We start from the raw sequence: 22,371 nt of genomic DNA, 5'->3' as shown, positions 1-22,371 counted from the left end.
TGTTACTCAGCTGTATCTGGTGCTTTGGGGGCCTGCAGGTCCTAATCTGTTTTTTTTTTTTTTTTCGAGTCGGAGGCTTGCCCTGTTGCCCAGGCTGGAGTGCAGTGGTGCAATCTCGGCTCACTGAAACCTCAGCCTCCCGGGTTCAAGCAGTTCTCCTGCCTCAGCCTCCAGAGTAGCTGGGATTAAAGGCATGTGCCAGCCACCACACCCGGCTAATTTTTGTACTCTTAGTAGAGATGGGGTTTCACCCTGTTGGCCAGGCTGGTCTTGAACTCTTGACCTTGTGATCTGCCCACTTTGGCCTCCCAAAGTGCTGTGATTACAGGTGTGAGCCACCGTGCCCGGCCCTCCTAATCTGTTTTTTTAAGAAAAGTGAAAAATCTAGGTGTTATTATATGAAGTTTCCTGATTTTTTTTTTTTTTTTTTTTTTTTTTTTGAGACGGAGTCTCGCTCTGTCACCCAGGCTGGAGTGCAGTGGCCGGATCTCAGCTCACTGCAAGCTCCGCCTCCCGGGTTTAAGCCATTCTCCTGCCTCAGCCTCCCGAGTAGCTGGGACTACAGGTGCCCGCCATCTCGCCCGGCTAGTTTTTTGTATTTTTTAGTAGAGACGGGGTTTCACCGTGTAGACCAGGATGGTCTCGATCTCCTGACCTCGTGATCCACCCGTCTCGGCCTCCCAAAGTGCTGGGATTACAGGCTTGAGCCACCGCGCCCGGCCAAGTTTCCTGATTTTTGCATCTTGGCCACAAACAAAGATTTTACAAAAATGTTATATAGGTCGAAGAAATACTTGTCTGACTGTTGAGGCAGACAGCCAAGAAGGGGGCACGTATATTCTGGGAGAATGAACACTGAAGTGGCTTCGGGAGTTGGGGGACAGAAGGCACTTTGTTCCCACACTCTGTTCCTCCACACCTCCTCCCTGTGGGGCCCAGGCCTCCCTGACTGCTTTAAAACGTGTGGTCCTGTATCTCTTTCAGATCCTGGCTCTGCAGAGAGAACAGCCCAGAAAAGAAAGTTCCCCAGCCCTCCACATTCTTCCAATGGCCACTCGCCGCAGGACACATCAACAAGCCCCATTAAAAAGAAAAAGAAACCTGGCTTACTGAACAGTAACAATAAGGAGCAGGTAAAGCAGCTGCCTGGAACCACGTCCTCACTGCCGGGACAGAGGCCAGCCAGTAGCGCTGAACCTCTCTGGGTCCTTGTAAACGCCAGCTTTCTTGGCATTGAGCTAACTGCCTTGCACTGGCTGGCATTTGCCTTGGATAAAAAAAGGTGGCTCAAAATGGGCCTGTGTAGAAATTTCCAGTGGGTTTTCAGATCTGTTTCGGGGACAGAGCAGGGACCCAGATGAGATGAGGGTATGTAATTCTTTAGGGTTTGGGGCATTTCCTTGTATTAGGTTTTTTTTTTTTTTTTTTTTTTTTTTTTTCATGCTTTTAGGACTGTTTTTCCCTTGTGGCCTGAGGAGTTTTCCCCTCCTGGGCCATGTCCATAGGACTAGTTCTCAGCTGTATCTGGAAGTGGTTGCTTGGCTGAGGCAAGTTCCCTTCTGGCCTCAGTTTTCTCATCTGTAAAATGAAGGGTTTAGAGACCGGGCGTGGTAACTCATGCCTGTAACCCCAGCACTTTGGGAGGCTGAGGTGGGTGGATCACGAGGTCAAGAGATGGAGACCATCCTAGCCAACATGGTGAAACCCCGTCTGTACTAAAAATACAAAAAAATTAGCTGGGTGTGGTTGCATACGCCTGTAGTCCCAGCTACTCAGGAGGCTGAGGCAGGAGAAGTGCCGTTCTGAACCTGGGAGACGGAGGTTGCAGTGAGCCGAGATTGCACCACTGCACTCCAGCCTGGTGACAGAGCGAGACTCCATCTCAGAAAAAAAAAAAAAAAAAAAAAAGGGTTTAGGTCTCTGTTAAGAGGCATTGCCAGGGGCAGACTTAGGTAATTGGTCACAGTTCATTTTCATGGAAGCACACGGGATTCTTTCCAGAACCCACCCTCCCTTGGCAGCTAGCACCAGTCAGCCAGATAGGAAAAATCCGTTCACTGTTTGGATGTTTTCTTTCTTTCTTTTTTTTTTTTCTTTTTCTTTTTTTTTTGTTTGAGACGGAGTTTCGCTCTGTCCCCCGGGCTGGAGTGCAGTGGCCAGGGCTGGAGTGCAGTGGCCGGTTCTCAGCTCACTGCAAGCTCCGCCTCCCGGGTTTATGCCATTCTCCGGCCTCAGCCTCCGAGTAGCTGGGACTACAGGCGCCCACCACCTCGCCCGGCTAATTTTTTGTATTTTGTAGTAGAGACGGGGTTTCACTGAGTTAGCCAGGATGGTCTCGATCTTCTGACCTCGTGATCCGCCCGTCTCGGCCTCCCAAAGTGCTGGGATTACAGGCTTGAGCCACCGCGCCCGGCCATGGATCTTTTCTAAGGGACCTTCTGGCTTTAGAATTCTGGGGCAGGCTAGATACTCTTCCGATTACAAAAATGGAGAGGCATTTTAGTGGACTTACTGGTGGATTGTATCTATCCTCCTGGACTATGAAGTCAGATCTCATAGCACTGAAGGAAACAGTGTCCCATTGGTTCTGATGTCACTTGTTCTTTAGCAGTGATTCCTAGGGATGCATTCATCCATTTTGTGCATTATTGAGTAGAGGAGTGGGCCCTGGGGATGGAAAGTTGAATTAAACAAGATTGTTGCTTCCATGGAAGGAGACGTAGCAACGGTTAAATACCCAGGCCTGTGAGAGGTGTGTCTTTCTGAGCATGAATCTATTTTCACTTTCAAAATTACATAGTGAAATGCCAGCCCTGCTTTTGCTGTGTGGCTGTGGGCAAGTTAACCTCTTTTGTGCCTAGTTTTCTCATCTACTGAAATGGGGATAATGATACTACTACCATGAATTTCATAGGGTTGTGAACATTGAGCTAAATGCCATAAATAGCAATATTAAAAATGAAACATAAAGTCAGTTTCTGTGCTAAGTAGAATAATCATACAATCTATATATGAAATAAACAATTCCTGTAAAAATGCTCATGTCCACCGGGCGCGGTGGCTCATGCCTGTAATCCCAGCACTTTGGGAGGCCGAGGCGAATGGATCGCCTGAGGTCAGGAGTTTGAGACCAGTCTGGCCAATGTGGCAAGAACCCTGTCCCTACTAAAAATACAAAAAATTAGCCAGGCGTGGTAGCGCACACCTGTAAATTGCTTGAACCCGGGAGGTGGAACTTGCAGTGAGCTGAGATGGCGCCACTGCACTCGAGCCTGGGCGACAGAGCGAGACTCTATCTCAAACAAACAAACAAAAAAAACCTCACGTCCAAGATGGTAGCCATAGGTCACACGTGGCTCTTCAGTACTTGAAAATGGCAAGTGACTGAGGAACTGAGTTTTTCAATTTTTTTTTTTTTTTTTGAGATGAAGTCTTGTTCTGTCACCCAGGCTGGAGTGCAGTGGTATGATCTCGGCTCACTGCAACCTCCACCTCCCAGGTTCAAGCAATTCTCCTCCCTCAACCTCCTGAATAGCTGGGATTATAGGCATCTGCCACTGCACCCAGTTAAATTTTTTATTTTTAGTAAAGATGGAGTTTCTCCATCTTGGCCAGGCTGCTCTCGAACTCCTGACCTTGTGATCCACCTGCCTTAGCCTCCCAAAGTGATGAAATTACAGGCGTGAGCCACCGCGCCTGGCCTTACTTTTTAATTTGAGACGGAGTTTCACTCTTGTTGCTGAGGTTGGAGTGCAATGGCGCGATCTTGGCTTTCTGCAACCTCTGCCTCCCAGGTTCAAGCGATTCTTGTGTCCCAGCCACTGCGTAGCTGGGATTACAGGCGCCTGCCACCATGCCCAGCTAATTTTTGTATTTTCAGTAGAGACAGGGTTTCACCATGCTGGCCAGGCTGGTATTGAATTCCTGACCTCAGGCGTGAGCCACTGTGCCCGGCCTACCCTCTTTTAAGAGATGGGGTCTTGCTATATTGCTCAAGTTGGACACTCAAGTTATCCTCCTGCCTCAGCCTCCTGAGTACCTGGGCTCTCCGGGGTTCCTTTATTTATTTATTTATTTATTTTTTGAGACAGAGTTTCTCTCTCGTTGCCCAGGCTGGAGTACAATGGCGCAATCTCAGCTCACTGCAACCTGCGCCTCCTGGGTTCAAGCGATTCTCCTGCCTCAGCCTCCTGAGTAGCTGGGATTACAGGCATGCGCCACCACACCTGGCTAATTTTTTTTTTTTTTTTGTATGTTTAATAGAGACGGGGTTTCGCCATGTTGGCCCTGCTGGTCTCAAACTCCTGACCCCAGGTAATCCACCCGCCTCGGCCTCCCAAAGTGCTGGGATTACAGGCGTGAGCTACCGCGCCTGACCAAGTTCCGGGGTCCCTTTTTATAAGAGCACTAATCCCATTCATGAGGGCAGGGCCCTGATCACCTCTCAAGGCCCCACTTCTCTAATGCCATCACCTTGGGGTTAGAATGTCAACATAGAAATTTGGGAGGCACACAAGCATTCAGACCATAGCACTCAGCAAAATCTAGCAACAGCTGGAGCTAAGTCAAGCCTGCCCTTTTAGACACAGGCCTGTGGTTGCTTGTTTGCCACACTCCCCACCCTTCCCTGTCGTCTCTGAATTTCTTTCCATGTCCATGTTCTTGTGACTTTGGCATGTGTGAAGATTCTCCACTGTCTTCCTCTCTTTCTTCACTTTAGTTTCTCTTCTTTGTTCCCTTGTTCTAGAAAGAAAGCCATTCGCACCTCATAAAGAGCAAATAGGCTGGGCGTGGTGGCTCAGGACTATAATCTCAGCTACTTGGGAGGCTGAGGCAGGAGAATCCCTTGAACCTGGAAGGCAGAGGTTGCAGTGAGCTGAGATTGTGTCACTGCACTGCAGCCTGGGCGACAGAGTGAGACTCTGTCTCAAAAAAAAAGAAAAAGACAATTCATATATCTCCATTTTGGTAGAGATGTTTTATTACCATGTGGAAATACGGGATGCGTTTTAAGTTTGGTCCCTATTCCACCCATTTATCATATATTAGGAATTCATTTTAGGGAAGCTTATTTTTATTTTTTGAGACAGGTTCTCACTCTGCTGCCCAGGCTGGAGTGCAGTGACATGATCACGGCTCGCTGCAACCTCAACCTCCTCGGCTCTGCAGCCTCGACCTCCCCGGCTCAAGCAGTTCTCTTCCTTCAGCCTCCCAAGTAGCTGGGACTTTGAGCACCTGTTGGCACAGCGGTTTGGTTTTTTGATTTTGTTACAGAGATGAGGTCTCACTTTCTTGTCCAGGTTGGTCTCGAACTCCTGGGCTGAAGTGATTCTCCTGCTTCAACTTCCCAAAGTGTTGAGATTACAGGCATGAACCACTGCACCGAGCCAGAAGTTTAAAGAAGAGCTTTAAAACACATTTTATTTTCAGGGTTTAAAAGCATCCTAAGGTTTACCATGCATTTTCTAAAGACCTTTGGTCCAGTGTTTTCACCCTTTGAAGGGTTTGAGAATGCATGGGAAGATGCTCCCGGCATTTTGTGGAGGAGGATCAGGTTGCTAAATGGATGTCCTGTAGTATATGGGGCAAGAAATACCTTGCCCAAAATGACGTCAGGGTCTTTACAGATAAATACCACTCTGCTCTTTAGTGCTGACACATTTGAGTTCAAACGTCCTTTTGGGAGGTGTTTTGGTTTTTTCCCTTGCATTAAAGGATTGAGAGATAACGTGCCAGCAGATTTGTACAGAATGGCCTTAGGTGTGTCTTTGATCAAAAATAGCAAAGAAATGATGGAGCCCCTCTTCACCTTCTCTGAGTACAGGGTGTCTACATATCATGAATGAGTGGCTAGTACTTATTTTCTTTTTTTTTTTTATGTTTTTAATTTATTTTTAATTTTTTTTGTTTTGTTTTGTTTTTACTAGTACTTATTTTCTTGGGCCCACACGTTGTCCTACACACTGGGACATTTCACAGAAGTCTTTCTTTTCTTTCTTTTTTTTCTTTTTTTTTTTTAAAAGAGACAAGGCTTTGCAGGGCCAGGCTTGGTGGCTCACGCCTGTAATCCCAGCACTTTGGGAGGCTAAGGTGGGTGGATCACCTGAGGCCAGGAGTTTGAGACCAGCCTGAATAACATGGTAAAACCTCGTCTCTACTAAAAATACAAAAATTAGCCAACCGTGGTTGTGCACACCTGTAATCCTGGCTGCTCGGGAGGCTGAGACAGGAGAATCGCTTGAACCTCGGAGGTTGTAGTGAACCAATATCACACCACTGCACTCCAGCCTGGCTGACAGAGCAAGACTCTGTATCAGGAAAAAAACAAAAAAACAAAAAAGAGATAGGACTTTGCTCTGTTGCCCAGGCTGCTGGACTACAGTGGTGTCATTGTGGCTCACTACAGCCTTGACCTCCTGGGCTCAAGCAGTCCTCCCACCTCCGCCTCCCAAGTAGCTGGGTCTATAGGTGTGCCCCACCATGCCTGGCTAATTTTTTTTTTTTTTTTTTTTTTAACTTTTTCTAGATACAGGGTCTTGTTGCCCAGGCTGGTCTCCAACTCCTGGGCTCAAGCTATTCTCCCACTTCATTCTCCCAGATTGGTGGGATTACATGCGTGAACCACTGCACCAGGCCCACAGAAGTCTTTTGTTTGGCTGAGACAGTGTATTAACAGTTGAGACAGTTCAGGGGAGTGCAGGGATTGCCAGTTTCTCCCCAAGGTCAGGCAACACTAGGAGTGTGTGTGTCTGCCCAACTCCCTGGATCACTGGAGCTGAGTGGGGGCTGCCTCTGTAAGATGGGTCTGAGCTCTGCCCAGCCCTGCTGTCTTCCCCACTTCGAGATTGAGTGCCAGTGCATCCTCACACTCCAGGGCTAGGTGGTTTTTTCTTACATACTTCACAGTATTCGTGCTTTTACCAGATGTAGGAGAATGAGAGCTGAAGCTGTGGTTTTTTTCACTCAGGTATGGTCCCTGTGTGGCCTCTGTAGGAACTGGAGTCTGTGGTCCTCATACTCCACACATGGACCTTGTGTTCACACACAGCCAGAGAACCCATACTCTGGTTTATGTAGACCAGGTGTCTGCAGCTACAGCCTGTGGGCCAGATGCTGCCTGAAGCCTGTGTTTGTAAAGTTTTATTGGCACACAGCTACAGTCATTCATTTATGTACTATCTGTGCGTGCTTTTGTGCTACAGTGGCTAAATTGAGTATTCGCAATAGAGACCTAATGGCCTGCAAAGCCTCAAGTATTTACTATCCTTTTTTTTTTTTTTTTGAGACGGAGTCTCGCTCTGTCACCCAGGCTGGAGTGCAGTGGCCGGATCTCAGCTCACTGCAAGCTCCGCCTCCCGGGTTCACGCCATTCTCCTGCTTCAGCCTCCGGGGTAGCTGGGACTACAAGCGCCCGCCACCTCGCCCAGCTAGTTTTTTGTAGTTTTTAGTAGAAACGGGGTTTCACCATTTTAGCCAGGATGGTCTCGATTTCCTGACCTCATGATCCGCCCGTCTCGGCCTCCCAAAGTGCTGGGATTACAGGCTTGAGCCACCGCGCCCGGCTTTACTATCCTTATAGAAGCCTTTATAGGAAAAGTTTGCCGTTTCCTGGTGTCATTGAAGGTATTCCAGAAGCAAATAGACAGGGCCTTTTCTATTTTCTTGTTAGCCAGCCTGTGGAAGGAGTAGGGAAATAAGAAGATTTTCTCTCCTGCAGTATCCCATAATAACCTGCAAATATTCCATGATAACACAGGTTGCAACCTGTTTCCCTAGTTATCAGACTGGTAACACATACTATACATGTAGGGGAAAAAAATCATAACTCAGAAATGATTTGCTTTCCCTTTTTAAAATGTTCCATATTTGTTATCAGATTATTTTTATGGAACAGAAAACACTTACAATAAGGAAAATATCTGATTGATAAGGAGATTAACCAGGCATCTGCTCTCAGCAACTGCTGCTGCTTCAGGAAAGGAGAAAATCTTCTTCTTTTTTCTTTTTTTTTTTTTTTTGAGACGGAGTCTTGCTCTGCCGTCCAGGCTGGAGTGCAGTGGCCGGCTCTCAGCTCACTGCAAGCTCCGCCTCCCGGGTTCACGCCATTCTCCGGTCTCAGCCTCCCGAGTAGCTGGGACTACAGGCGCCCGCCTCTTCGCCCGGCTAGTTTTTTGTATTTTTTAGTAGAGACGGGGTTTCACCGTATTAGCCAGGATGGTCTCGATCTCCTGACCTCATGATCCGCCCGTCTCGGCCTCCCAAAGTGCTGGGATTACAGGCTTGAGCCACCGCGCCCGGCCGGAGAAAATCTTCTGAAAAGAGTATGGAGCAGCCAGGCAGTCCTCAGTATTCTCCTAGGGGCACCCAGCCCCAGCCAGAGGGTAGTGGGGTTGAGAGGGGAGCACCAGGAGAAACTTAATTCTGAAGGATCAGTACCTCAGCTAATGTCAGACAGAGAGGACTTGAGTTGCTGGTTAGGGAGATGAGCAGTTATATTTGATTCTTCCAGCTTCTCTTTTTTTGTGACAGAGTCTCGCACTGTTGCCCAGGCTGGAGTGCAATGGTGCAATCTTGGCTCACCACAACCTCTGCCTCCCGGGTTCAAGCACTTCTTCCTGCCTCAGCCTCCTGAGTAGCTGGGACCACAGGCGCCCACCTGTAGTTTTAGTAGAGACGGGGTTTCACCATGTTGGCCAGGCTGGTCTGGAGCTCCGGACCTGAGGTGATCCACCCGCCTTGGCTTCCGAAAGTGCTGGGATTACAGGCATGAGCCACTGCGCCTGGCCAATTCTTCTAGCTTCTTAACAACTCTTCCTATCCTATTATTAACTTACTGAAAAGAAGTCAGATACTGAAAATACGGCTTAGTGTTATCTTACAAAAACCACAGTAGCATCCTTGAAGACCCCACTGAGGTTAGAAGTAGTTCTGAAAAAAAGAAAAGGAAAAAAAAAAGAAAGAAAAAAGGGAAATAGTTCTGCTTGCTTGGTATGTATAGTTAATCTTTCAACAGGAATTCCCCGCCCTCTCTTCCCCTTCCTGCTGCTCCTTCCCCATCTCCTCTTCAGCACCAGCATACCCCTACAATAAATTCAAAGCAACTATTTTCCTGGGCAGATAGCAGACCCTCTACATTAGTGGTTCTCAACTAGGGACAGTTTTGCCCTCCAAGGGACATTAGGCAAAGTCTGGAGACGTTTTTGGATGTCCTAATTTTAGGTGTGTGACAGTGTTAGAGTGTTACTGGAATCTAGCCAGGTATGCTTCTACCTTCCCTGCAATGCACAGGACGTCTCCCACAACAAAGACTTTTCTGGCCCCCAGTGTCACCAGTACCAAGGTTGAGAGCCCGTGCTCTGGATGCTGTTCATGTCCCCTTCTGTCAGGTTTTTAGTAGTCATCTTATATTTCAGATGTTTTTTCCCTCTAGGTTTGTGCATTAAGCTGAACTTAGTTTGCATTACAGATAATGTTCTCTGAGGGGGTCTCTAAGTCAACGCACCCTCTCCTGGATTCAGCATTGTCTTGTGAGGGCTACAGGGAAGAGAGGGTGTGCCGGGAGACCCAGGTTTGAGTCTTTGCTCTGGGCTCCAAGATCAGATAAATCTCTTTAACCAAGTAACCAAGTTTTTCTTTTTTTTTTTTTTTTTGAGACGGAGTCTCGCTCTGTCACCCAGGCTGGAGTGCTGTGGCCGGATCTCAGCTCACTGAAAGCTCTGCCTCCCAGGTTTACGCCATTCTCCTGCCTCAGCCTCCCGGGTAGCTGGGACTACAGGTGCCGCCACCTCGCCCGGCTAGTTTTTTCTTGTATTTTTTAGTAGAGACGGGGTTTCACCGTGTTAGCCAGGATGGTCTCGATCTCCTGACCTCGTGATCTGCCCGTCTCGGCCTCCCAAAGTGCTGGGATTACAGGCTTGAGCCACTGGCGGCCTGTAACCAAGTTTTTCTACATGTCAAGTAAGACTAGTACGGGTTGGGTATCCCTTATTCATGCTTGGGACCAGAGTGTTTTTTAGTTTTTTTTTTTTTTTATTTTTTAATTTGGAATATTTGCATATACGTAGTGAGGTATCTCGGGGATGGGACCCAAGCCTAAACACATAGATATTTTGAGATGATGATGTCTTGCCCTGGAGGCTGGAGTGCAGTGGCATCATCTTGACTCACTACAACCTCTGCCTCCTGGGTTGAAGCAGTTCTTCTGCCTCAGCCTCCTGAGGAGCTGGGATTACAGGCATGTGCCACCATGCCTTAATGCACAGGTTTGTCCATTAATTTTTATATTTTTTGTAGAGATAGAGTTTCACCATGTTGCCTAGGCTGTTCTGGAACTCCTGACCTCAGGTGATCCACCCGTCTCGGCCTCCCAAAGTGCTGTTACAGGCGTGAGCCACCATGCCTGGTCTAAACATAAAATTCATTTATGTTTCATACATACTATATTAGTTTGTTTGTTCTCATGCTGCTAATAAAGACATACCCGAGACTGGGTAATGTATAAAGGAAGGCAGTTTGACTCACAGTTCAGCATGGCTGGGGAGGCCTCAGGAAACGTAAAATCAAGGTGGGGAAGGGAAGCAAACATGTCCTTCACATGGCTGCTTCAAGGAGAAATGCGGAGAGAAGAGGGGGGAAACTCCTTATAAAACCATCAGATCTTGTGAGAACTTACTATCACCAGAACATCATGGAGGTAACCACTTCCATGATTCAATTACCTCCCACGGGGTCCCTCCCATGACATGTGGGGATTATGGGAATTACAAATCAAGATAAGATTTGGGTGGGGATGCAGCCAAACCATATCACATACCTTATACATATAGCCTGAAGGTAAATTTATACAATATTTTAAATAATATATGTGACTCATCACAAGAGGTCAGATGTGGAATTTTCCACTTGTGGCTTCATGTTAGTGCTCAAAAACTTAAGGATTTTGGAGCATTTTCGATTTCTGATTTTCTCATTAGGGATTGCTCTTAGTACCTTTTTGGGTGATTGTCAGGATAAAATGAAGATGGTGTGCAACAGCATGCTGACAATGTAACATGAAAAAAATATTGTAGCAGTGATATTGGTATTCCCTGGAAACCAAGTAGAGTGCTATCTTAAAAGTTGATAGGACACAGGGAAATAACTGGGCTAAAGAATTATGCAACCAGGAGCAGCAGCTAACGCCTATAATCCCAGCAGTCTGGGAGGTAGAGGTGGGCAGATCACCTGAGGCCAGGAGTTCGAGACCATCATGGCCAACATGGTGAAACCCCGTCTCTACTAAAAATACAAAAAATTACCTGGATGTGGTGGTGGGTGCCTGTTATCCCAGCTACTCAGGAGGCTGAGGCAGGAGAATCACTTGAACCTAGGAGGCAGAGGTTGCAGTGAGCCGAGATTGCACCATTGCACTCCAGCCTGGGCAATAAGAGCGAAACACCATCTCAAAAAAAAAAAAAAAAAAAAGGATTATACAATCACATTTATAAGTATTAGCTACTTACTTTGCAGAAATGAGAATAGAGAGGCTTAGAAACATTGGTTTACAAAGATCTGCTAAACAAGCATCTACAAGCTCTTCATCAACGATTGTGGAAATACCAGGCATTTGGGAACAGTAAAACCTTTTAATACCAGGCTGGGTAACATGGTGAAACCCAGTCTCCACAAAAAAAAAAAAAAAAAAAAAAAAAAAAAAAAAAAAGAAAAAAGCACACAGACACACACGCACAAAATTAGTTGTGCACGGTGGCGCTCACCTGTAGTCCCAGCTACTTGGGAGGCTGAGGCTGGAGGATTGCTGGAGCCTCAGAGGTGGAGGTTACAGTGAGCCGAGATCCTGCCACTGCACTCCAGCCTAGGCAACAGAGCAAGACCCTGTCTCAAATACTAAACAAAACCTCATAATAAAAGCTGGGAACAAGATATGGGTGCCTGCCATCTTGGCAACTCTTGCACATTATTTTGGAGGTCCTAGCCATTAAAAAGAAAAGTAACGGCTGGGCACGGTGGCTCAAGCCTGTAATCCCAGCACTTTGGGAGGCCGAGACGGGCGGATCACGAGGTCAGGAGGTCGAGACCATCCTGGCTAACATAGTGAAACCCTATCTCTACTAAAAAATACAAAAAACTAGCCGGGCGAGGTGGCGGGCGCCTGTAGTCCCAGCTACTCAGGAGGCTGAGGCAGGAAAATGGTGTAAACCTGGGAGGCGGAGCTTGCAGTGAGCTGAGATCCGGCCACTGCACTCCAGCCTGGGAGACAGAGCGAAACTCCTTCTCAAAAACAAAAAAACAAAAAGTAACGTTCAAGTATTAGACAGGAAAAGACAAAACCGATGTTACTTAGAGTTATGATTTTCAGTCAATAAACTATTGGAACTGTCTATATATGAGGTCGGTATTAGAAATCTGACAACATTTCTATGTATCATCGATAACCGTTTAGTAAATCCCCATTCGTGGTATCATCAAAAAGTATGCAGGATCTCAACAACATAGAAGATATTTATGGAGAACACCATCGTGTTTTACTGAAGGACAGAAAAGAAACGTGTTATACAGTGAGATTTATTCAAGGGTGGGGAATATGGTTGTGGATAAACTGTCCTCCATGGTTTTATTGCCAGGGAACTGAGGCTCAAAGTGGGTTGAGTTGCTTTCCTAAGACCACACAGCTAGTTACCATGTCTTCCCACTGGACTTACACATGTACTTCCTAAATAGGATTTCGTATTCGTTTCTGATAGACATTTTCATTATGAATCTCTCCTGAGTGACTTTTTATGTTCAAGTGTGGCTTTGCTGGATTCCATAATATAACATAATATTCCATAATATACCATAATACACCAGGAAGAGGTCGAGCTCCCATGAGTTGGCCACCCATCTCATCTTCCTGCCATTGCTGATGTCAAATAAGAGGGATGGCTCCCTGGCAAAAACAAGGAACTACCATGTTCAAGAATTATGGCTTTAGGAAGCCTTTTGTTGGCTCATAAACACTTTATGTATTGGGGTAAACTTAAAAATTAGATAACTGGCCGGGTGCAGTGACTCACGCCTGTAATCCCAGCACTTTGGGAGGCCGAGGTGGGCGGATCACGAGGTCAGGAGATGGAGACCAGCCTGGCTAACATGGTGAAACCCCATCTCTACTAAAATTATGAAAATTAGCCAGGCGTGATAGCACACACCTGTAGTCCCAGCTACTCGGGAGGCTGAGACAGGAGAATGGCTTGAATCCGGGAGGCGGAGGTTGCAGTGAGCTGAGATCACTCCACTGCACTCCAGCCTGGGTGCCAGAGCGAGACTCCGTCTCTGAAGGAAAAAAAAAAAGAAATAAAAAAGATAACCATTTTTTGGTGACTCAAACGCTATTGATCTGTTCTCTAAATGTCTGCCATTTAAAGAATCCCAGGGCAAACTACTGCGCTTTTATTGGCTTTGTAAACTGGGACTTCCGTAAGCTGGGCTTCCAACCACATTGGCACTGTTAGTATGGTGGCATTTTGATCAGTAGGTGTAGATTATATCACCCCATTTAATAGCAACACAGTACCATGAAGTGTTAGGTATTATCATCTCCATTTTACAGATGAGAAAATTGAAGCTGAGAGGTTAAGAGACTTGTCCAAGGTCATGCACCTGGTTAATGGTAGAGTTAAAATCTGAACCTAGGTAGATCTGGGTTGTAGGCAGTGTGCCGTTCTGCTAGGGCTGCCTTGTAACTCCTAGATACCAGCTTTTAATCGTGGCCTCTTCAAATAGAAAAAAGAAAAATCTTCATAATTTTAACAACTCGCTAATAAAGTATTTAGTAACCTAAGATAGTTTGGCTTTTTAATGAATTTGTGAAATGCTGTAATTTTCTTTTGTTGTTATTGATGTACTTGTTCAAATTGCTTTTGAGAATGCACATTTGTTTTGAAACCAAACCTGTCTTTCTTGCCTACATTTCAGTCAGAACTAAGACATGGTCCGTTTTACTATATGAAGCAGCCACTCACCACAGACCCTGTTGATGTTGTACCGCAGGATGGACGAAATGATTTCTACTGCTGGGTTTGTCACCGGGAAGGCCAAGTCCTTTGCTGTGAGCTCTGTCCCCGGGTTTATCACGCTAAGTGTCTGAGACTGACATCGGAACCAGAGGGGGACTGGTTTTGTCCTGAATGTGAGGTTAGTTCCTGATGAATGAATGCATTACCTGCCTCGTTTCCTCTCCTTTCTCTTTCTTCCTTTTATTTTTAAATTTACAAATAATCCGGATAGATGGAAAAGAGAAATTTCTTGCTTTCCACCTGTTCTATCCGGGTCACCCGCTTCTTGACCACCACCGGCAGTGGCTGCAGTACTGCAGCTCTTGGAAAGACAATTGCACGGAATATTATTTCTGGTTTCTCATGAGTCTTTGGATTCCTTGGAGATCTGTAGTCGTCGTTTCTGTATCTTCTATGATGAACTTTTTGAAAGTTAACTCCTAAATCATGAATGGCTCACACATTTTGAAAAGATCTCCTGCTGTTCTTCTCCACCTTGGATGTTGTTGCCTGCCTCATCATCGAATCGTCAGCAGTAACTAAGCTGAGAAGACCACGTTTGGTTGCATGTTCCCTGTGGTGGCCGTCTGATGCTTTCTTTTGTGCAACAAGTATTTCTTGAGTGCCTGTTAGGTGCTGGGGATTCGACAGTGCACAAAAACTGGCATGAATCTTTTTTTTTTTTCCCCCAGCAGAAAAGGACAAAAACCAAAATAAATAATGTTCCATATAATGAGTTAAAAGAAAAGTGCTGTGAAGAAAACAAATTGAGGATGGGAATAGGAAGTCCAAAGGGGTACAAAGTGTTTTCATTTTGAATGTGGTGGTCTGGGAAAATCTTACTAAAATTTGAGAAAGACTTGATGAAGGAGAGGAGTGAGCCATGCAGCCATTTGGGGGACACCTTCTAGGCAGACGGCCAGAGGCAGCAGTGCACGGGTGTAGTCACGCAGTGTGTATGCCTCCTATATAGCAAAGCCCAGGCACCCTTTATGAAGCCAACTATTAGAGTTTCCACCGTTCTGAGGTGGCTCCTGTTCTTGGAGACCCCCGACTCTGATGTTTGTTTTGAATTGCTGAAAATAAAAATGTTGTCTCCACAATTATTTGATGTGGAATGTCTCTTGGATTCAAAAATACATTGGAGGCTGAATGTGGTGGCTCATGACTGTAATCCCAGCACTTTGGGAGACCGAGGCAGGAGGATTGCTTGATCCCAGGAGTTCAAGACCTGTCTGGGCAACATAGGGAGACCCCCATCTCTACAGAAAGTTTTAAAAAATTAGCCAGGCATGGTGGTATGTGTCTGTAGTCCTGGCTGCTTGGGAGAGTGAGCTTGGAGGATCACTTGAGCCCAGATGATTGAGGCTGCAGTGAGCTGTAATCATGCCACTGCATTCTAGCCTGGACAATAAAGCAAGGCCATGTCTCAAAAAAAGAAAAAAAAAGGTATATTGGAGTTTGATCTCAAATGAGGAAGCTTTCTATGTGAAATGGAAAGATCATCCAGATGCCTTTAGTAGGAAAAAAAGCAAGCTATAGGACAGTATCTGTCATGCTTTTGTGTAGGGAGAGGAGAAAAATAAGAAATACACAAAAACAAAGTAGACATCAAATCAATATGATGATGATGATCCTGTAATGGTGTCCTCTCTAATATGGCAAAAGGTGGCTGCTATTCTCTTTGGGTTACTCTAGATGGAGAAATATGTAGGGTTTGCATCGTACAGCGGCGTCCTCCTGCACTCAGAGGCTGACCCCATTCTACTACATTGTCATGGGATCTGGAACCTTCACCGATTTTCTTTGGTCTTGGCCAGCTTTTTCCAGTTGTTTAATGATATTGCAAAGATGACAGCAGCTCTGATAGGATGCTTTTGCTGCAAATAATAGTTCTTTTATTTTTGTTTGAGACATGGTCTTGTTCTGTTGCCCAGGCTGGAGTGCAGTAATGAGATCATGCTCACTGCAGCCCTGACCACCTGGGCTCAAGTGATCCTCCCACCTGAGCCTCCTGAGTACCTGGGACCATAGGTACACACCACCACACCTAGCTACTTACTAAGTCTTTTGTAGAGACAGGATCTTGCTATGTTACCTAGGCTGGTCTTGACCTCCTAGGCTTAAGCGGTCCTCCCACCTCGACCTCCCAAATTGTTGGGATTACAGGTGTGAGCCACTGTGCCCAGCCAACAAAAAATAGTTGTTAATACAAGCACTAGTTCCTGATGGAACCGGGGCTGAAACAATATGGATTTATTATCATCAGAACCCAGAGGCAGGGCCAGGCCAGAGTTTATTCAGAGCCAGACGCTTTCCATCTCATTGTTGAGGTGACATGTTCTCCAAGCCGTAAGTTGACTGCTGGGGTTCAGGTATTATGTGTGGATAGACAGAAATTCTCCCAAAAGGAGGGTGTCTCTCCTTGCATCTCTTTTTATCTGGCAGAAAGATTTGTCCATCATCCCCCAGCTGATTTGCCCCTGGGCTCATTGGTCAGTATTGCATCACGAGTTCTTGTACAAAAAAGCCTTGAAAATTGCTTATGTGGTGCTTTTTGTGTTGTGGGAACCAGGCACTGCCAGCCAGGAAGAAGGAGTGCGGGGCGAGAGGGAATGAATGATAGTTCGGCAGGCAGCCCAAGTGTTTGCCATGGATAAGTTACCTGGAAACAAACCAGATTCAAACAAACAGGTGCTCTGTGTCTGAGATTTTGGGCCCTGAATTTCTTCCAGGGATGAGTTGTTATGGCAGTCAACTGGGAAGACTGAATGTTGCAGGCTCTGGTAGCTAAGCAAATAGATGCGTGCGTCATGCACTGTTTTCAGCTTCTGAGTGACTCTTGTGTTGGCCTTTTCCTCGACAACCAACGAGACACATCTGAGAGTTCCTTTTGGAGGCCCCAGAGATGTGAAAAATGGAAACTGAATCCAAATTAATTGGAGAAAACTTTTCTCAGCTCTCCCTACACAGATGGTTAAAGAGTGTTTCCTGACATGATCAGAATTTGCTATTTTTGTTGTTGCTGCTACATAAGGATTCTGAATCCTTAAGATATAGTACCAGATTTACATAGCAGAATCTGGTTTCAGACGTTCCTCTAGGTCTCTTCTTTGATGGGAGTTTCCCTTATGAGCTGATATCTATTGCCCATGGAGATAGACAGTTAGGTTAGGTTGTGCTTCTTGTGTAGTTTGACACAGCGCCTTAGGTGGGTTCAAAGTAAGGGAGATGGACAATGAAGTCATATGTATTATTAGTCCACTGCTTTCCTTTGTAATCTTTCTGCAGGGAAGTCTGTCCCTTTCTATCAGTGATGTCATTGAATTAATGCCTTGTCAGTTTCCTGAATGACAGCCCAGAACCTTAAGAGGATCAGGATAGATGGTTGATAAGTATTAATCCTGTGAAGTAATCACCCTGAAATCATCCATGGCCTTTACTTTCTTTTTTTATGCATATATATTTTTGAGACAGGATCTCACTCTGTCACCCAGGCTAGAGTGCAGTGGCGCAATCATGGCTCACTGCAGCCTCTGCCTCCCAGGCTCAAGCCATCCTCCCACCTCAGCATCCCAAGTAGTTGGGACTATGGACGCGTGCCACCATGCCTGGCTAATTTTTGTACTTTTTGTAGAGATGGAGTTTCACCATGTTGCCAGGCTGGTCTCCAACACCTGGGCTCAAGTAATCCACCCACCTCAGCCTCCCCAAGTGGTGGGATTACAGGCGTGAGCCACCATGCCCACCTGGCCTTTCCTTTCATATCCCATTTTTGAAACCTAAAGGTTATAATAATAATGATTTTTCAGGCCCCTGTCTACCCCACATCTTTTGTCATCTTCCTGAGCTAAAAATGCTTCCTGATAAGGAAATTGATAGGTTTTTTAATAGTTACCCACTGATATGGTACATTTTGTTCCAGTAGGTCTGTTACATTTTGTTCCAGGAGTCTTTGCTAAGTGAAACAACAAGTCTCATTTGGATGAGAATTGCTTTTTGTCTGTGAGTTGGCTGAAAAAATAGAAATCAGTACATGGATGGTAATTTCTTTTTTCTAACCGGACATTTGTGTATGACTTTGACTTGTAGAAAATAACAGTAGCAGAATGCATCGAGACCCAGAGTAAAGCCATGACAATGCTCACCATTGAACAGTTATCCTACCTGCTCAAGTTTGCCATTCAGAAAATGAAACAGCCAGGGGTAAGAAGAAAGTTCCTCTTGGTATAAACGTAAATGAACATAATGACATATGTTTTGTTCTGTTAATAGCTTAGCTTTTTAGGCACCTGACGTATTCTTTGGGTCTCCTTGTGTCCCCAAATTCAAGTATGTGTAAATCACACATGAGGTATGATGCCATTCAGTTAATTCTCTGTAGTAGTAAGCACTGTATGTCTCAAAGGAGTTTAATTGGTACATTAGTCTCTTTCCACACTATTTTAAAGATATTACCTGCGACTGAGTAATTTATGAAGAAAAAAGGTTTTTTGTTTTTTTGTGTTTTTGAGACAGAGACTTGCCCTGTCAACCAGGCTGGAGTGCAGTGGTGTGATTCATCTCGGCTCATTGTAACCTCCACCTCCCAGGTTCAAGTGATTCTCATGCCTCTGCCTCCCCAGTAGGTGGGATTACAGGCTCCCGCCACCACATGGGCTAATTTTTTTTTTGTATTTTTAGTAGAAACGGGGTTTTATCATGTTGGCCAGGCTGGTCTCAAACTCCTGACCTCAAGAGATCCTCCAGCCTCGGCCTCCCAAAGTGCTGGGATTACAGGCATGAGCCCCTGTGCCTGGCCAGAAAAGAGGTTTATTTGACTCACAGTTCTGCATGGCTAGGGAGGCCTCAGGAAACTTACAGTGATGGTGGAAGGCGAAGGGGTAGCAAGGCACATCTTACATGGCAGCAAGAGAAGTGGGGTGGGAAGTGCCAAACACTTTTAAACTACAAGATCTTGTGAGAACTCACTCACTATCATGAGAACAGGATGGGGGAAACCACCCCCATGATCCAGTCACCTCCCACCAGGTTCCTCCCTTGACATATAGGGATTAAAATTTGAGATGAGGTTGGGTGGGGACACAGAACCAAACCGTATAATTTGGGCAATGACATAGTAAAACGTTGAGGGGGATTGAAAATTCTGATTGGTTGCAAAGTGAAACCTCATACAACACCCAGCAAGGGGAGCTTTGTGCTCCTTCCCATGGGAGTTAGGAAAATCTATTTCAGTGAGGAAGCTGAGCACAACACAGTTTATTTATGTCCCAGATCTGGTGATGGAACTTTCAAGGAAAACTCAATCAGTGACTTTTCCATAGAGGGTGAGATTTTGGTTAGTTCCTTCAATTTTGAGATGGGATTTGATATACAGCCTTTGCCCCTTGAGGAAAATCTGCATGTGGGACAGGGCTGGCCAATTGTGTACCTCACATAGGTGCCCCACCTGTGAGTCCCAGGTCGTACCATAGCCACTGTGGTTTTGTATATTTATCATAATACTTTTCACGAAAATGGCAGAAAAATAACTTGTTCTTGAAAAAATATTATTTTGACAATATAATAAGCATATTATGACATTTTTTCTATAGATGAATATTTTCCCTCCCTCCCTTCCTCCATCCCTCCCTTCCTTCTTTTCTTTTTTTGGAGGCAGACTGTTGCTTTGTTGCCTAGGCTGGAGCGCAATCATAGCTTACTGCACCGTCAGCCTCCTGGGCTCAGGCGATGCTCCCACCTCAGACTCTCAAGTAGCTGGAACTATACCGCCACACCCAGCTAACTTTTTTATTATTGGTGTTTTGTAATGACAGGGTCTCGCTGTGTTACCAGGCTAGTCTTGAACTTCTGGCCTTAAATGATCCTCCTGCCTCAGCCTCCCAAAGTGCTGGGATCACAGGCATGAGTCACTGCACCTGGCACCTATAGACGAATCTAGAGAAACTTGCGGATGTGGCGCCCCGTACCCGATTTGCACAAAGGCACCATAGGGGCTAGTGGGGACCCTTTGTAGAACTCCTGAGAGTTTGCTGTCTAAGTCCATTACTGTACAGAAATGTAGATTCTTGGGGCTAATCACTGTGGTTTTCTTTAAAAAAAAAAGGAAGCTTTTGCTTTGAGATTATATTCTGAAATTTTGATGAGATGATAAAAATTTAGAGCATGCCAATTGGATACCCTTCAATTGAGAACCTTTAACAAATTAGGCTCTTTTAAATACAATCTCAATCAGTGGAAACACTAGTTTGCTTAGTTTGGTTTGCACAATTTTTTTTTTTTTTTTGCTATAGTATAATTTTTATGTTGAGTGTGGCAAGGAATTACTTTCGATTTTTCATAGGCTAAATTATATGTGCTAATGACTGTTTACAAAAAGAATGAGTCATGTAGACTTGTTAATCCATAGAATTAAAGACCAAGAAGAAAAATTGAAGAAGGCGTTAATTTCTCAAATAAATCATTGAACGTCAAATCAGTCAGGAGAAAGTTGCTGATTTTGTTAAAGCATCTTTTTAACTTACAGTGCATATTGTAATTGTCAATCTTAATGTAAGAAGACAGGATCTGTTTCTTGAGTGTGTATTGAAAACCAAGAATAAAATCGGATCACAGTTGGGCTCATAATTATCAATAACCAGGCAGAATTAGAAGGTAGACAATTTGGAGCTCCCCAAGGTCATCCTTTATGGAAACCTTCAGAACTTTATTATCTGAAAAGTTGTCTCCATTTTTCAAGCTGTTTGTTAGCATTAATGCTTGATTCTCCATAGTAATGATGGGTGTGCATATCTTCTCTTTTGTAGACAGACGCATTCCAGAAGCCTGTTCCATTGGAACAGCACCCTGACTATGCGGAATACATCTTCCATCCAATGGACCTTTGTACTTTGGAAAAGGTTGGCCTCCATCAAAGAACCTCACCATTGTAGCCCACAGCTGAGACGCCTAAGGCTCTTCTTCCCTCATTGCCCATACTCTATCTCAAGTTGGACATAACAATCTTAAATTGTTTCTCTGCATTTTCATTGCTCCTTTATTTGGATAGAAGAACTCTTGATTCTCTAACGTCTTTCTTTTGTAACATTCTTCCAAGATTGCAGTGGAATGTTGAAATTCTTTGGTAATACTTTCACGAGTGATTCTAGCTTTTTACCTGCAAAAGCTGTAGCTTCTAAGAGTTAGTGATTTGATTGAGTTGAACGTTAACCTCTTCTTTCTTTCGGAGGTGCTAATGAGAGCAGCAGGAAGGAAGAAGAGAAAATTAAGTGTCTGGGAAGCCTCCAGATTAACAATAAAGATGTGGCTTCTTAGAATTTGACTTATTCTACTGATTAGGATATTTCTTGAATGCCTGAAGGTTTTTTTTTTTTTTTTCTGAGACGGAGTCTCTGTGTCGCCCAGGCTGGAGTGCAGTGGCCAGATCTCAGCTCACTGCAAGCTACGCCTCCTGGGTTTACACCATTCTCCCGCCTCAGCCTCCCGAGTAGCTGGGACTATAGGTGCCCGCCACCTCGCCTGGCTAGTTTTTTGAATTTTTTTTAGTAGAGACGGAGTTTCACTGTGTTAGCCAGGATGGTCTTGATCTCCTGAACTCGTGATCCGCCCGTCTCGGCCTCCCAAAATGCTGGGATTACAGGCTTGAGCCACCGCACCCAGCCAAATGCCTGAAAGTTTTAAAAGTTCATGCTGAAATTCCATGCTGAAAATTATACTTGGAACACTTTAGATTGTCCACATCAAACTGATGGATGCTGATTTTCAAACTGTTTGCAGCAAAATATGGGCAGTGAAATGCATCCATGAGGAAGAAACATTACTTCATATTGTCTTCCCTGATAACTCCAAACCATAAATCCAGTCTGTTTTTAGGAAATTGCACATACCTTCATGGTATGGTGGAAAAAGGAGTCATTCAAAAGAGATGGAGTTGGAAACCTAACTTTATAAGTTAAGAGCTGTGGAATTTTAGATAACGTTCCTTAACATTACTGTACCTCAGTTTGCCTTTCTGTAAAATGGGTATGGTAATAAGTACTTCATTAAATTATTGTGAGGTTTGTGTGAGACCATAAGACTAATAATAAATAATGTATAAATATGTATTAATAATAAATAATGTCCTGTTTGTCCGGGCGCGGTGGCTCACGCCTGTAATCCCAGCAGTTTGGGAGGCCAAGGCAGGCAGATCACCTGAGGTCAGGAGTTCAAGACCAGCCTGACCGACGTGGAGAAACCCTGTCTCTACTTAAAATTAGCTGGGCATAGTGGTACATGCCTGTAATCCCAGCTACTCGGGAGGCTGAGGCAAGGGAATCGCCTGAACCCGGGAAGC

General features: G+C 45.1%; 1 protein-coding gene across 14 annotated transcripts in view; it reads left to right on the top strand.

Annotated features, from left to right (window-relative positions):
- Nucleotides 1-22,371, top strand: part of ZMYND8 (zinc finger MYND-type containing 8) — a 154,798-nt gene that overhangs the window by 48,752 nt on the left and 83,675 nt on the right. For 9 of the 14 annotated variants that reach the window (XM_010384162.2, XM_010384158.2, XM_030914211.1 and 6 more), the window contains 4 exons: nt 985-1,133; nt 13,957-14,175; nt 18,129-18,242; nt 20,843-20,935. In XM_010384162.2, coding sequence (XP_010382464.1) covers nt 985-1,133; nt 13,957-14,175; nt 18,129-18,242; nt 20,843-20,935 — 575 coding nt within the window. The remainder of the gene's footprint in view (nt 1-984; nt 1,134-13,956; nt 14,176-18,128; nt 18,243-20,842; nt 20,936-22,371) is intronic. The other 5 variants (XM_010384163.2, XM_010384161.2, XM_010384159.2 and 2 more) reach the window with 1 other exon arrangement.

This window comes from Rhinopithecus roxellana, chromosome 13 (assembly GCF_007565055.1).
Source record: "Rhinopithecus roxellana isolate Shanxi Qingling chromosome 13, ASM756505v1, whole genome shotgun sequence".
Taxonomy (NCBI): domain Eukaryota; kingdom Metazoa; phylum Chordata; class Mammalia; order Primates; family Cercopithecidae; genus Rhinopithecus; species Rhinopithecus roxellana.
This window is presented reverse-complemented; position numbering and strand designations above follow the sequence as displayed.